Source organism: Anomaloglossus baeobatrachus, chromosome 3 (assembly GCF_048569485.1).
Source record: "Anomaloglossus baeobatrachus isolate aAnoBae1 chromosome 3, aAnoBae1.hap1, whole genome shotgun sequence".
Taxonomy (NCBI): domain Eukaryota; kingdom Metazoa; phylum Chordata; class Amphibia; order Anura; family Aromobatidae; genus Anomaloglossus; species Anomaloglossus baeobatrachus.
In genome coordinates this window covers 423597868-423614815 of record NC_134355.1, presented here as the reverse complement: position 1 = coordinate 423614815, position 16948 = coordinate 423597868, and the positions used below count along the sequence as shown (strand labels likewise).

Genomic DNA, 16948 nt, shown 5'->3' with positions numbered 1-16948 from the left:
TTGTGGGGTGAGGAGTGGGGCTCCCTATAGGGTTGTAAAAGGGTGAGATGGGGAGTGGAGTGGCACCATTCCCGCTCTTTTGGGACAGCATGAGAGTCCCACCCTCAAAAATCTTATTTACATATGGGATGTCACGTGTTGGGGGGGGGAATTATTGGGTCATAGTAGCTATGAGCAGCTTTTGGTAGGTCCTTGAAGTTGTTTTAAATTGGTCCGGTGGATCCGTCTAGGCATGGATCCCCTCATTGGCAAGGAATGGTTGGTTACCTGGTGATTTTGGGGGGGAGATCCCGGCAGAGTTTGTCAGATCCTGGGTGTGTTTTGGTTAATGAAATAAATAGCACTTAGTGTTTTGGTGCTCCCAAGCCAGTGTGGGTAACAGCTGGGAGCAAGTTGGTTTACGGTTCTGGTTATGTGAATCACCAGGGTTTTATAGCTTCTAGGACCTTTCCTAGTTTTTTCCACTGTATTTTCTATTATGTATTTGTTTAATAAGATGGCTGCTATGGCTAAAATTATCCAAAAATGGTGTCAGAGTAATTATTATTGGATAAAATGGGGATCAGAGGGGTGGGATGTCGTTAGAAAAAAATGTCGGAATCTACAATTCCTGGGTCAAGAATTTATTACCTTAAAAAGGGGCACTGGTCAGAATTGTAAAATTCGGCTTGGTCAGGATGGTGAAAATAGGCTGACGAATGAAGGGGTTAATCATTCCTTTTATTCTGCGTTGTTCCCCATTGATGATGCACTGCCGCAGGGATAATCATTTTAACTTTACTATGAAAAGTTATTGTCCACTTGACAATACTATGTACATCAGTGCTTCTGAAACCCCCTGGTTCTTAATGATTTATCATACGCTAATGTTTCCTGCTGTTTTCTTTGGTTGTTGCAATTTCTAGGATAGTAATATAATTATCTTTCTTTGCGTTTAGTTTGCGTTTATCCTAACGTTTTACTGGATGCAGGATATAAGTTACAGATATATTAAGCAATTTTTAAAGTTTAACATGTACATCAACCATTGGTCTTGGCTAGCATCAATATATTCTGTTTTTTTGTAATTGGATTTGAAAATCTTGTGATGCCCTGAAACTTAAATTCTAAATTACAATGTCATTTGCATAACTTTGAACATAAATGTTAGCATATTGTTATATGAGAGTAAGAAGGAGCATACTTGGTGATGTTTCAAAGTTGAGAGGTTTGAAAGGAAACAATTAATCTGCTCATGACCATAGTTTCCTGGAAGAGATATAGTCAGGAAGCTAAGGGGGTGGGAGAAGACACTTCCAGTAATCTTTGTCAAAGACCCCTGTTGTGTCACATTCTTCACCTCACAATCAGGGCCTGGATGTGATATCAAACCAGACAACGTGCATTATTAGACATGAGATGACTTCATTGCTTATGAGAAATAACAATGATAGTTAACTTTAGACAATTTACCAAATAATGTTGGGGATTTTGTCATATGGGTGCAGGGAATATTCACTGATACGGTAATGCAGAGCATACATGTACACATGGTTCTTTCTTGTGATATATACATGAAATGGAGACTGGTGAAATCAGTAAAAATGACTGAGATTCATACATAATGGTATGTTTACTAAACTACACAAATCAAATATCTAGAATAATTTATCACTGTAAAATTAGAATTTTACCTACCATTAAAAGTTTGTGAAGAATTTCATAAATAATACTTGACTCTATCATTTTATAAAAAAAAATCACAGAGGAATCAGTTTTTTATGGCAGTGCAGTAAAAGTGCCTTTCTTTTATGGACTGTTCAGGAATTTATAGATGTATTGCAATCCTGTGGCTTGGGCTTTAAGAATTATGTTCATAGTCATGTGGTTTTGTGAGAAAAACTTTGATATTATCTGCAAATTGTGCGCCCAACTAATAAGGTATTTAAAACCTGTGCCCATGGTGCATGGACTTGGTTTCAGTCGGACATGTTACCCTTTCAATGTGTTACTACTCTTGGTATGTGTAACGCCCCTGGACTATCAGGTCGTCACAGGGCACTGCACAACCTATCCTCCCGTGCAGTATTCTACCTCCCTCTTGGTTCTGGGTCCCTATCTTAATGGTGTTGCCTCCAACAGCAAATCAAATCCTAGATACACCCTGTCCCACACCCACTAGGCACACCAGTGTACGACTTGAGTGGAATAGAGTCACCCACCTGGGGGGGTCAGGGAGGGGAGGTGAGGAGTGTAGTCAGTAGTCAGAGAGTGTGTAGTTAGAGAGAGTGAGTGAGAGGAGGTCGGGAGCGGTGGCTCCTAAGAGAAGCTGTCTAGGTTACAGACGGTGTTCTGGACCTAGAGGAGTCGGACCCCCAGTCGCAGAGGATTGTGGCAAGGTGCCTGCATCTGTCGAGGAGGACAGCCGCAGCCTAGCACTATCACCGGTCCGGGACCGAAGGCACGGCGAGGTACACGGACCCTAGGTCGGGGAGAAGCTTCAGGCAACCCGACAATTAACCTGAGGAGAACGGAGCCTTTGTGATCTGTTCCCACCCGCTCCAGAACCGGGGCATTAGCGCAACGAGGGGGATAGGACTTTCCAACACAAAACAGTCCAGAAAATCCAAAGCGTGAGCCCTGAGAGCAAGCTCCCACACTTAGCCATAGTGGGGAGCGGGCCCCGGCAAGTTTCAGACTACTGGGCCACCACGTTGAAGTTAAACTTACTGCCAGAAGGGAGGTCACGGATCACCAGGCAACACTATAGGGGACGGGACTCGGACGATCTCCCCTCAGCGGCACCCAGAGAGTTGGTTTACCCAGTTGTCAGCGTCTGCTTATTGACTGAATGAGTACGAGAGTGACCTCTGCATCCCACAGCATCCCTCACCGAGTCCCGGGGCATCCCCCCTACCCGTGGAGGGCTACGACACCTTGCTGCCCCACTTCATCACCCCGGGTACTCCCAAAGGCAGCGGCGGTACTCCCAAATTACCATACACCACGGGTGGCATCACAAACTATATCAATTCCCCTGTAAATACTCCCCTTTCATTTGAGTTGCCGCACGACCCCGGATCCGGAGACCCTCGAGCCACAGCGAACCCGGATCCGAGCAGCTCGGCTGCTTCCCTGGGGGTGGCACATATGTAAGGGCAAGAGCTTAGGTTATGGTATCATTTTAATGCATAGTGAAAAGAAAAAAATGGCAGCAACTGCAAAAATAGATAAAATAACACATCACATTTATTGAAGTGCGTTAAAATCCAAAAGGGAAAAATTTAAAAATACATACAAGCAGATGAGAAACCAGGTCTACACGTTTCGAGATAGCCTGTCAAGACTAAGCTATGATATCTCGAAACGCATAGACCCGGTGTCTCATTTGATTGCACGTATTGTAATCACTTTTTCCTTTTGTATTTTACTGCACTTTAATAAATATGTTTTATTTTATCTATTTTTGCTGTTGCTCTTTTTTTTCTTTTCTCTATGCCAGGGACATCAAATTCAAATACACACAGGGCCAAAATTAAAAACTTGGAAAAAGTCGAGGGCCAACCTAGTCTCGGGCCTCACATAGTCCTCTATACAGAATAATGGACCCCACATAGTTCTCCCTACAGATTAATGGACCCAAATAGTCTTCCACACAAAATTATGAGCCCCACATAGCACTACATAAAGAATTATGGGCCCCACATAATCCTCCATACAGAACTATGGGCCCCACATAATCCTCCATGCAAAATAATGGGGCCCCTATAGTCTTCCATACAGAATAAAGTGCCCCACATAGTCTTCCATGCAGAATACTGTGCCCCACGTAGTCTTGCATATAAAATAATGGGTACCACATTGTCTTTCATACAAAATAATGGGCCCCACATAGTCTTTCATACAGAATAATGGGCCCCACATAGCCCTCCATACAGAATAAAGGGTACAACATAGCCCAAATACAGATTAATGGCCTCCAAATAGTCTTCCATACAAAATATAATGCCCTCCTCCATAGAGAATAATGGGCCCCACATAGTCCTCCATACAGAGTAATGGGCTCCAAATGGTCTACATACAGAATAACATGCCCCATATAGCCCTGCATACAGAATGATGATGCCCACACCCAAAAACCAGCCTAAGGCTGCCATGCACCGCACCGTATTTTGAGGTATTTCCCTACCCAGTGAGCTGATGTTTTCTCTTTTGTTCATCGTTTTAATGCCCAGAATTTAGGAGCTGCATCTGCTACGTACAATGTGGGGACAGGTTGGTTAAGTGGAACCTGCTTAACAAATTCTACTATTAGAGTGGGTTGAGTGAAGGTGGTTAAGTACATGTGATAATTAACTTAGTACACTCAATGCTAAAGGAATAATTGGAATAATAAATGCAGATGTCATCTTCTAATTCTCTGGCATGATGATTCTTAAAGGGAACCTGTCACCAGGTCAAAAGTGGCCATTTTATGTATGTTCTTGTAATTTTTCTACTGTTCCTCTGAGTAATCTTTATTTTTTTTTTTTGTGATAATTTTTATGGTCTTTAGCAAGGGGGCTTGGCCATGATCTGAGGGCGAGTCCTTAAGCTGGGTCCACACTAAGCGACAGCGACAACGACGTCGCTGTTACGTCACCATTTTCTGTGACGTAACAGCGACCTTGTAAGTCGCTGTTATGATCGCTGCTTAGCTGTCAAACACAGCGACGCAGCAGCGATCATAACGTCGCTGTGCTACATGTGCAGAGAGCAGGGAGCCGCGCTTAGCGCTGGCTCCTTGCTCTCCTAGGTACAGTACACATCGGGTTAATTAACCCGATGTGTACTGCAGCTACATGTCACAGTGCAGAGAGCAGGGAGCCGCGCACACTGCTTAGCGCTGGCTCCTTGCTCTCCTTGCTACAGTATACATCGGGTTAATTACCCGATGTGTACTGCAGCCACATGTGCACAGAGCAGGAGCCGGCACTGGCAGCAAGGGCGGAGGCTGGTAGCGAAGGTAAATATCGGGTAACCAGGGAAAGGTCTTCCCTTGGTTACCCGATGTTTACGCTGGTTACAGCTTACCGCAGCTGCCAGACGCCGGCTCCTGCTCCCTGCTCGCTTCATTTCGTCGCTCTCTCGCTGTCACACACAGCGATGTGTGTGTCACATCGGGAGAGTGATGACCAAAAAATGAAGCTGGACATTCAGCAACGACCGGCGACCTCAGAACAGGGGCCAGGTCGTTGCTGGATGTCACACACAGCGACAGCGACGGGACGTCGCTGCAACGTCACAGAAAATGGTGACGTAGCAGCGACGTCGTTGTCGCTGTGTGTGAGACCAGCTTTAGTCTGCATTATTACGCCGTGAACCACGCCCTATTAATAAAGACCTTAAAAGTTAAAAAGACCCAAATCTGAAAAAACTCCAAATACTCAGTGGGAGTAGTTGGAATAAAAGAACAATAAAAACTGGCCACTTTTGACCTGTCACAGGTCCTCTTTAATTTTGGTGACCTTGTTGGGCTCACCTTCACTGGGTTATGGGATGGATTCCTTAGTACTGCTGAAGCTCAGAGCAGAGCACAGCAGGTCCACTGTAATTAAAAATTGGCTTTCATCTTAGATATAAACTATAAATTTGTTTACTAATCTGTCTATATATACTTTTTACATTTCTAGAATATTTATAATTGGAATCGATAGAAGAACACTTGTATTTGTGCTTAAATATTGTTTTCTAATTTTCCTCTAGGAATCTGTCTTCTCATTATTCTTGTTCTGAGCCCTGGAATAAGCAGGACATCCAAGATAATCTGTGATCATCGCTTCATACTGGTCTTTGTGAACCGCACCAGAAATATGGAAAAGATGGCGGTGAGAAGAAGCTTGTGTGGGCAAGACCTCAGTGATAAGACAAAAGGGGTGATGATCCAAGCAGTACACCATTAGTGGTATGAACACATTGACAGGAGCAACACCTTCAGTTCAAGCATTTAGACATATTGTGGATGTATGTTGCCTGGATCACCCATAGTTAGCTATTAGCCTATACAATTTATCACATGTGAATTAATAAGAAAATACATTGTAGCATGCTTCAAAGTATGACATACATGAATGGACAAAAATAATGAGACACCTGCACAATACACCTCCAAGAACCTTTATGATATCCCATTCTAAATATATAGCATTAATATGGAGCTGGTCCCCCCTTGGAAACTATTCACAACTTCCACTCTTCTGGGAAGGTTTTCTACAAAATTTTGGATCGTGTCTATGAAACTTTTTGCCCATTCATCCAGAAAAGCATTTGTGAGGTCAGACACTGATGTTGGATGAGAGGGCCTGACTCGCAAACCTCCATTCTAGGTAATCCAAAAGGTGTTTGATAATCATGAGGTCACGCTCTTTGGATGAGTTTGGTTTGAACTTGGCCTGGCTGCAATATAGTCTTTATGGACCATGCTTTGTGCACTGTGACACAGTAATACTAGAACGTAAAAGGACTTTCTCACAAAGCTGGAAGCATACAATTGTCCAAAATGGTGTGCTGAAGCATTAAGACTTTCCTTCATTGGAACTAAGGGACCTAGGCCAACCACTGAAAATCAGTAATAATATAATATTATCCCTCCTCCAAAACACATTGTAGTCAATACATTGCAATCAGGCTGGTAATTTTCTCCTGGCATTCACCAAACCCTGGCTAATCCATCTTACTACCAGAAAGAGAACAAACAAATGTGGCAAAATGCCAGCTCACTGTGTGTAGTGAAGTCCAGCGTGCACAAAACCGTACTGTGACCAGCAGCCGCTATGGAGACGTGCAAATAAAAATTATGGTTCCAGCTTCTGAAAAAATGATAATCCTTTATTAAACATCAAAAAGTTAAAAGCTTATATATGATGGGACATGGTGAAGGAAGACAAGAAGCTACGCGTATTTAACGTAATCCAGCGCCCTTTATCAAATCATAGTGCTTTTATAAAGCACGCAGGAATGCGTTCAAAATGCATTGCTTCTAAGTACAATTCACAACTGACTTTAGCCACAGTGGCGCTGTACTGCAGTACCACACTGAAATTCAGTGACCGCTTAAAAATGACCCATGATTTTACAAATGCTGGTAAAGGCAAACTGCATTGCTAAGTGCTTGATGTTATACACCTGTGGCAATGGGACTGAATTCCATAATAACCAATGTATTCCAATACTTCTGTCCATATAGTGTAATTTTGAAATATTCTCTCCAAAAAGCATTGTTGATGTAAAAGGAGTTGATAATAAGCTGCACAAGGTTTCTGTACTTTAAATTTAGGTTCATGTAAATTTTTTATAACTTTATTTTGGCTTTGCAAATGCAACTGTATTGTTGATCACAGGCTATTTGTTAGAAAAAAAGACATCTTAACCCCTTTTAACAACTCGCTGCACAATATAATTTTCTTAGAGAGAACCTGTCAGCATGATTTTATGTAAAGTTTAGACACGACTGTAAGGGCACTGTAAGGGGTACTTTGCACACTACAACATCGCAAGCCAATTGCTGCGATGTCGAGCGAGATAGTCCCCGCCCCCGTCGCAGCTGCGATATCTTGTGATAGCTGCCGTAGCGAACATTATCGCTACGGCAGCTTCACATGCACTTACCTGCCCTGCGACGTCGCTCTGGCTGGCGAACCGCCTCCTTCCTAAGGGGACGGGTCGTGCGGCGTCACCGTGACATCACACGACAGGCGGCCAATAAAAGCAGAGGGGCGGAGATGAGCGGGATGTAAACATCCGGCCCACCTCCGTCCTTCCTCATTGCAGCCGGGATGCAGGTAAGGAGATGTAACTCGCTCATGCGGCTTCATACACAGCGATGTGTGCTGCCGCAGGAACGAGGAACAACATTGTACCTGTCGCTGCAGCGACATTATGGAAATGCCCGACACTACACCGATCATACAATTTCAACACTTTTGCGCTCGTTAATCGTATTAAAAATGATTCACATACTCTGAGGTCGACAACGACGCCGGATTTGCGTCAATTTTGATTTGACCCCACCGACATCGCAGCTGCGATGTCCTGGTATGCAAAGTACCCCTAATACTGAGTAAATTGATACCTTTGACGATGAAACGCGCTTTGCTGTTCTTCGTTAATCACCCTTTGACGTTTTGTGCTAATTAGATTTTGGTGTACAGGGGCTGGACTATGCACTTGGACTCCATCTATCTTTTAATGAATTTTCAGCTGCCACTTTTCACCAGACTTTAAATAGTAGGTCACTGCCTTTTCAGTGACTTGCCTTCTTGCTGTGGGCAGTGAGTGGGCAGATTCTGTTCTTCAACAAAATGGCACAGTCATTGCCGTGGGCAGCGCATTCTCTGAGTTCTCAGCTCAATTACATCTTTAAGAGTTGACTGTGCATACGCCATTCGCGGCAATAACAGTGCCATTGTATTGAAGACTAGCCGGGAAGTAAATGCGCGCACATGCCGGCCACAACAATAACTGCGTTAATGTGAGATGTCATAGAGGAGGCAGGTCACTTCCAGGTAACCTGCCAATCAAAGATTTAAGGCAAGCAGAGGGGCTGAGGAATCACAGACAGGGAGGAGAAGATCAAGGGCACAGTCCAGGCCCTGTGCATGACATCTAATTAGCAAAAAACTTGAAAGGGTGATTAAAGACGGAAAAAAAAAAAAATTTCTTCACTAAAGATATTAATGTAATCAGTATTATAGTGCTAATACAGTCATATATTTATTTCACATTACAAGGTGCTGACAGTGGTTGTACCTCAATTTACTGTAATATCTATCCACACTGATCATAGGAACATGGTTACCAAATCTCCCGTTTAAATGGAGTAGGGGGTTAAGCATGTGCACAGCTCTCCATTCCCTCAGACCCATAGCTTTTGAATGGAATAGCAGGGCTCATATCTGACTTAGCTGCTGCATTCCTTCTACGAAAGGAGAGCAACCGTTCTTGAGGTTGGGTCGGAAGAATTAGCATCTGTTTTTAAAAAGTGAGACATTATGAAATACATACACAGGTATTTGAGCGCTAATCTGAGTAGTTGGTCACCTAGACTAGGCTCCTTGGAGGGGTCAGTTTATATGGATGAGCAAAAAAAATCTTTCTACTTTAAATTTTTCTGAAAATCCAACTGGACAATGTGTCCAAGCAGCTGAATCGCCTAGTTCTCTAAGTTTCAAAATCTGATCAGTTTCTCTTTGTTGTAAGTAAAACCTATGAAGCTGAATATTAGAAAGTAGCGTGATGGGTAACATTCGGCAACTGCACCAAGGGACTTATCCCATCAGTGACCCTACCATTCACTGGATCAGTGTAAAATAAACACTTTATTTAGGCTATGACACTGTCAGCCTATAAAACAGTGTTGTTTACCACCATATACAAGTCACTCGATCTTGTATGGCTACAGCAATGGGTTTCTGCTAATTATACAAACCTACTTCCTTTCTAGAGAGAACTTGAATTAGTATTTTCCAACTACTAGGTTTATCCACTTTTATGCATCACTATTCTAAAAATGTAAACCTTCTGAGCAGGTGTACCACTTGCTAAATGTAGATTTGCTTGCAGAGATAGAAGGAAGAAACCAGGATATGCTTCGCTGACATGAAATGTCAAGTAGTTGATTCACTTTCTTTTATTTGATCAGGTCTACGCGTTTCAGAGGACGCAGCCTCCTTCCTTGCGACAATTTTACAGAAACATCAACACGTGTACCACTTGCTAAATTTGATTTGAAAGGAGCTTTACTGTAAATTATAATTTACCTTACAAAATGAATAGGGAAGGTAATCTAATCAAAATAAATATTAGAGAGTCCCTTGAGTACCAACCATTCATTCCATTAGATGGCTATCCCAGGTGCTATTTTTGCCACATTCTGGGATAGACATATGATAAATATAAATACAGACATACAGTATATACTAAAATATCTGCATCTTTACTTAATGCTGATCTCATTGTAGTCTTTCTCCTCAGGCACAATGTGAAGACCAGAACATATTATTTTCTCCCATTATTATTCCGAATGTTGAAGTTAGAGTTGCAGACTGGAAGAACCTGACGGTGAGTGACTTAGACATAGAGGTGGGTCTAAAACGCTGCTGCATAGATTTTTTTCAGTGATTTATCGTGGAGCACAAATGCACATAACCACACAGTTTGAGAACACAGTTTTTTTTTCAAGCTTAAAAAAGGTTTAAAACATTACTATTAGGCTGGGGCCACACGGGGATTACTGTGATCCCCTCGCATGACACTCGGCTCACACTGGCAGTACAGCAGAGCCGAGTGTCATGCGAGTGTCACTGCGACTGAGGTCCGATCGTCCGAGCAGACCTCAGCTGCGGCAGGCGGGCCGGCACTGAGGAGGGAGGGCCGGCTCTGAGGAGGGGCGGGCCGGTGCTGCGGAGGGAGTGACTTATTTCCCTCTTTCCTCCGTAGCCGGCTATTGCCATTCGCCCTGCACTTGCGGTACACCGGTATACCGTGAGTGCAGTGCGATTTTTCTCTCGCCCCATAGACTTGAATGGGTGCAAGAGAAACCAGGATCGCATTGCACCCGCAGCATGCTCTGATTGTTTTCTTGGTCTGATTAGGGCTGAGAAAATAATCGCTCATGGGTGCTGGCACATAGGCTAATATTGGTCCGAGTGGAATGCGATTTTTTATCGCACTCCACTCGCACAGATTTTCATGCCGTGTGGGTTAGGCCTTATGTGCATTTGTGCTCCACAATAAAGAAATAAAAAAATCTATCTGGCAGCGTTTTGGAGCCATCTTGCATATTGAAGTTCTATTGTGGATAAACCCACCCCAAGTTAGCAAGCCTCAACCTAACCTGGTGTACACAATACCTACGGTAGTTAGTTTGCTTATATGTTGTGTCTCAAATTCATTTATACCATGTACAATACATGTTTAGCTGACAAGACAATATAGGTCTTTTCTCCAAACCATTACCTGTAACCCCGGTCTAGTAATGTGAATGTGTTTATTACTATGTATTAAACCAATATGTCTTCTTATCAAAGCTGGTTATAGTCAAAGTGGAGCTCTAAGCAAAAATAAAAAGTGGGGCCCCAAGCACCAATAAATTGCATCATTACATATTGCATTTACACAAGCTTATATCAAACTTAAAGGGATTTATATTGCAACAGAATCAGCTATGATCCCATGCTGTAAATTCTTTATACACTTTTACTTCCTCCCCTGCCCAAGAGCTGTGGTATAATCAGACCATATCCCTGTAGGGTCAGACATGGCCATTACACAGTGTGACGCCCCTGAGGCTCAGTCGCCACAGGGAATTGCATCTAGTTTAAGTTGTAATAATCTCTCGCTTGAGAAGAGGTTAATCACTGGTTTCTGTACTAACACAGAATATCCATCTAGCATGAGTCACCAAACACAGGAAGCCAGGCTCGGGTAATCCCCAGCACTGCTGAGTCATCCTAAGGTAGGGGCCGCTCTCAATGATTAAAAAGACAAGCAGTTTCAGTTTTAGAGTACAGCCCAGGGACGGGAGATAGGTGGAGATAGTCCCAGGGGCCACAACACCACACTGAGTCTGCAGGAGTGAGACTGTAAGAGGGAGAGAGAGACAGAGGCAGCTGGTGATGTTGGGACAAGAGGAGATGGTAGCTGAGGTCGAGTCTAACTAACCATTCCCACAGTGCCAGCGCAAGTCGGGATGCAGGACCCTCGGTTGGGGACATCTTCACGGTCTCCAACAAATCTGCAGGAGATGGGGATATCATGTGCCATCGTCCACTACCCACTTTCCCTGAGCATAGTGACTTATAGGATCCGGGGTCAGGGCTACGGTCGGACCCCATGGCGAGGATCCGCGTCAACTGCATATGGGACGGGACACTTAACACCGACAGCGGGGTCCCCAAATTGCTTCAAGCTACAGAGAACCATGTGTCAGCGCAAGGAGGAAGGTCTCACACATTTCCACAGACACCGGTGATTGCCTCCGATTCACCTGGGAGCGGCTGCAGTCCATCCATGGTGGTAGAGAGCGGCACCTCCGGGGCACCTTAAGAACTGTGAGTAAACGGAACTTTGAACCGCAGCCCCCTGTGTCGTCCTTGTCATTGTCGGCGCTGCTGTCCCGCGCTTCGGCGCCATCAGCCGTCCCCATCCTCCCTGGGGCTCGCTCCATCTCTGGGGAGCTGGACTATCTAGGCTGCGTTAACATCAGCCCCGGAGGAAAGCAACATCTCACAGCGGCTGCTAATCCCTGGCCGCACACCACGGGTGGCGCTGCAAAGTATCCCCCATCCCCATCCAACACCACTCCTGGGAGAGGAATAGTCGCAGGAGGGGTCAGAGGCTGAGACCCCCAGTCACCACTGCCACCGGTGACACTCCCAAGGGACCCTTCACCCTCCTTCCACCCCCCTCTACACCGGACAACCTTGCACCTGCCTGTTTGTATTTTCATGTAGCTGACGGGGCCAAGGAGGCGAGTCAGGCCAGTCACAGCAGCAACCCTAAATACCACTGGCCCGGTGACAAGCAACCCCCTTGGGCCCCGTGGGGTGCTACAACAGTACATAGCAGGAGCACATATATAAGATTATATCAGCACAGGAACATTTTTTTAATCACATTCAATTGTGGAACCTATATTTGTTCCAAGATTTATTGATAAAACTTTTTTGTGTGAAAAGCCCAAACAAAACCAAGTGCCAGTAGGGCTATATTCAAGTCGCTGGTGCTTTTTTACTGGCTTTTTTTATACAGGCTAATGAAGAATGATCGAGACAAAATGATCTTTCTATCCTCATACATCATGTTATCGGCAATACATTTCTTATTTATGCCGGGTGTTGTGCTGCCAAGAATGATGATTTTTGTTCTAGCAACAATGATTCAATCACCTGATGAATGAGCATTTTACTTGTTCCTTGGGTGATTGCAGATGTTTACACTTAGTAATGCTCGTCTGCACTGCTGGTATTTTCAAATGTGGATGCTACTGTAAAGAGCAGGGAACAAAATGCAGCACACAGAGGAGGAGGAGCAGTGGTAACTCAATTTATTTACTGACCGGAATAGGGAAGCAGAAGACAAAGGAAGAGAAAAATAATCACAAGAGAAAAATAATTTAATTTTTGGATATGTGGCGCCCTGGACAAGCCAGGACGTCACAGGTACTGCAACAACACACCCCACACCCCGGTTAGGCACATAAGTCACACACACAAATCCTTGTGGCCTCCCTCCAGGAGCTGATGTCCACACCAGGTGGGGCGGGGCCAGGCGGTTGGCCCCACCCACCGAGGACTTCACAGTCCTGGAGGCGGGAAGGGTCAGTAGTGAAGTGGAGTTGAGTTAGGGAGAGTGGAATTGGAGGAGTGAGGAGTGGTAGTGGAGGAGCAAGAGCAGACTGACTGTGTCCGGGTACGTGGCCCGGGCACCCAAGAGCAAGGTTAGCAGACGGTGGTGACCGTCTGCAGGCGAGGCCGATTGACGCACAACCGTGAGGACCGGGGACGGGCGGTGGCCCGCCGGTGCCGAACCGGGGAGCGAAGAGAAGTCAGCACCATTCGGCAGGGCCTACGGACCCCGACCAGGCTTGGAGTCGCCGTTAAACCGGTCAAATCCGTCAGTGACGGGAACCTCCGGGGTTCCTCAGCAGTAAAGACCCGACTGAAGGCAACCGCTCAACCGTGAAGGGAAATACAGCTACCGCCACAGATAGAGTTCCCAGGGCCAGAGCCTGCAGGCAAAAAGGGGGCTCCTCTGGCAAATACACCGCTGGGGAGCGGGTTACCGATGGGAAGCCATCGGAGCCGACAACACATCACAGGTGCAGGGAGAGACAGTCACCGCCGACCTACCGGGAGTGACCATCGCAGCCGGCTGCGGGACCCGTCCATCCAGCCATTTGTTTTACCAGAGACTCCGTCTACGTCATTGGCTGAGTGAGTACCACCGTGCCACCTGGCACTGCGCTGCCACCCCCGCGACCCTGCACCTCGCCAAACCCCGCCATCCACCTTACCGTCACCATCACCGGGCCCCGGGACCACCAAAACCCCCTACCCACGGAGGGGAGAGAAACATCTCAGCTGCTCCTTGTCATCGCTCCCGGAATCCCCGTCCAGAGCAGCGGTGGTGCCTCCAACCTCACCACAAACCGTGGGTGGCGTCACGGACTAAATCCTAAACACTTTTCGCCTCTATGGGTTATGGTCACTGAATCGCACAGTATGCTATGCTCCAACCACTATCAATACAGTCCTTGCATTAAGTACCGCACCACAGCCCGGCGAAGTCGGGTCACCCATGGGTGGTTATTTTGACTGGCGACGTCTGTGTCTTGGTCACGCAGTCCAGTCTGGAGGTCTTGACGGCGAAGTCAGGGTTTCAACAGGCGTAGCAGGGGTCTTGACAGACGTTGTGGGGATCTCGGGGCTTTTGACAAGCGTAGCAGGGGTCTTGACAGGCGTAGCAGGGTTCTCAGGGGTCTGGAGGGTATTGCTGGACGGTGTGGGGGTCTTGCTGGACGGTGCGGGGTTTCTTGCTGGGCGGTGCAAGGGGTGCGGGACTTCTGGACTACCTGTTCTAGTATCCTCTGGAGTCTTCTCTCTGTCTCTCAAATCTTCTGCAGGGAGGACCTCCTTCTACCCTTCAACCTGCATATCCATGCACTGCTTCTCCTTCGGGCCAGATCTCCCTTTCCGGTCGGCTCCTGGGCTCTTCACTCCTCTTCCTCTTCCCTTGGCTGCTGCTGAACAGGTCCGTCCTCGAAACAAACTGCAACATTTCTATATCCTACCTAGGTGATTTCTATTCCCCAGTCTGTTCTTCCTTCGGCCAGCAGAGGGCAGTGACCCATCACTAACCCTTCCAGGTCTCCCCAATACAGTGCACTTTCCTACATTACACACACACACACACACACACTGCATGTTACTCACACACTGCATGTTACGTGCACACACTGAAGATTACACAGTTACAAACTTGCACTGCTTCTCTTCAGTTCTTTCATACTCCCACAGAATCATGGACCTTTGGTCACATGACCATGAACACACCAAAGGTACTTCTACACTTCTATCCTCGGAATTTTCCCTTATATTAGAGGACTGGCATTATCAGTGAAATTTCTGGCTTGTAAAGGCTTAGGACACTATTGGGGATAGGGGTCTTGGGTAATTGCCCACTTTACTATGGCCCTCAACACGTGTCCTACTTTATTTTATTGTTTAGAAATGTAACACAGGGGCTACTAAAATAGCAAGGTACAATACAGACTGTAATCAATCCACATTTCAAGCATATAGGAAATGTATGACACCTAGTGACCAATATGCTAAATGCAACATAATAGAACTGATATGTGCTCAACCAAATTTAACATAACAAATTAGTTTAAGATATGGGTTTTGCATAGCATAAAATGTACTCGAAACATAATTTTCGTTAAATTATTAAATGTAGTTCTTAAAAATAAGCAGGTGTGCATTATTGTTATAGTTAGGGGAAACCTGTGTTTATATACTGTTAATTAATTAATTATTATTATTATTATTCACATTTAGGGAGTTGCCACATTATAATTTTTTAAACCAATAGAGAACAATATTATTTATGAACAATAAATTGAGCTTTGTTTTCCATTGTTATATTTTTTAACAGGTGTCCCAGCAAGGAGATGAGGTTATTTCGCACTTAAAGCTTTTTATGAACATCACACAACAAGTAAAGACTCAAGCATGTATGTCCCAGCAGCTAAAACAACTCACGCGCACTATCAGAGCGGTACAAGGCCTCGTTACTAAGACATTGAGGCAAGCTAATAACGACACTGATCTTGCTCAAGAAGCACCTTTTGTTCCATCAGATGTACTTTCTACTATTTCTTCAGACATCAAGGACATTTTTCACAGATTCATCAAACTGCTTCAGGGAAAAGTAACCTTCCTTTTAAATAGTCTATGTGATGTCAACTCCAGATGATGGCATCTAAAGAATGAACTTCTGCTCATCAAAGGACACATAACGTCATTCCCACATGTGACTTCGGAGAACATTGGGTTGCACTTGGGATTGAAACTTCGCAATCATGTATATATCACTTTCTTTCTAGGACTATAAATCGAATAAAATATTTTATTATGCAAGAAATTTATATTTGCCTCTATAAGTCTAGTATGGTATAACAGGCCACAGGGCTTACATTGAATTCATATACATCATGCCTTGTGATTTTGTTGGAAAATGTAAAAGGCCATTATTTTGTCGTCAGAAAAAAATGGACAGGTAGAAATGACTTCCATTTGAATTGGATTTATTTCATTGCACTCCATCAAAGGTTCCCCTTGAATGCTGTTTTTTGGGGATGCAGATGGAACACCTAACGTAAGGACCAAAGCGTAATGTGAATGGTCCCTAACCATCATACGATTGTTACCTTTTCTGGGCATGTGGGCAGTGGCGTACCGTCAATAGAGACAGGCCACACGACTGCTATGGGGCCCGCGAGCTGGAGGGGCCCGGGGGCAGCTGCCCGCGGTATCAGCTCCAGCACCGTGCCCCCCCCAGGATCACACTTTCAAATATATCGGCATCTCAGATGCCGATACAGTTGAAAGCGATGATGACACAGAGTGCAGCGCGCCCTCTCATCATTGTGCTCTGACACAGTTCTTCAACACAGCGGTGATGTGACAGGTAAGCGCCAGCCGCCACCGTATTGAAGTACTAGTCAGAGCACAGACATCTAGCGAACTAGGAGCAGCGGCGGCGGATTGAGGTGAGGTGATTATGCAGGAACAGTGGGTAACCACCGGAGGGCCCCGGGTTCTCAGTGGGACCCTCCCGTGCTTCATGTAGGGCTGGTTAAACGCCCTCTGCTATCGGCTGGCTAGGCTAGGGTAGGGGGCCCCGTGCGGCTCTACAAGTGGCTGTT

The 16948-nt window shown here is 45.3% G+C and overlaps 1 protein-coding gene across 1 annotated transcript; it reads left to right on the top strand.

Annotated features, from left to right (window-relative positions):
• Positions 1 to 496: 496 nt before the first annotated feature.
• THPO (thrombopoietin) lies at positions 497 to 16120 on the top strand. Its single transcript, XM_075341511.1, has 4 exons — positions 497 to 536; positions 5725 to 5846; positions 9991 to 10077; positions 15676 to 16120. Exons 1-4 carry the CDS (start codon positions 497 to 499, stop codon positions 15994 to 15996), a joined length of 570 nt encoding a protein of 189 aa, XP_075197626.1. The 3' UTR covers positions 15997 to 16120.
• The last annotated feature ends 828 nt before the right edge of the window (positions 16121 to 16948 follow it).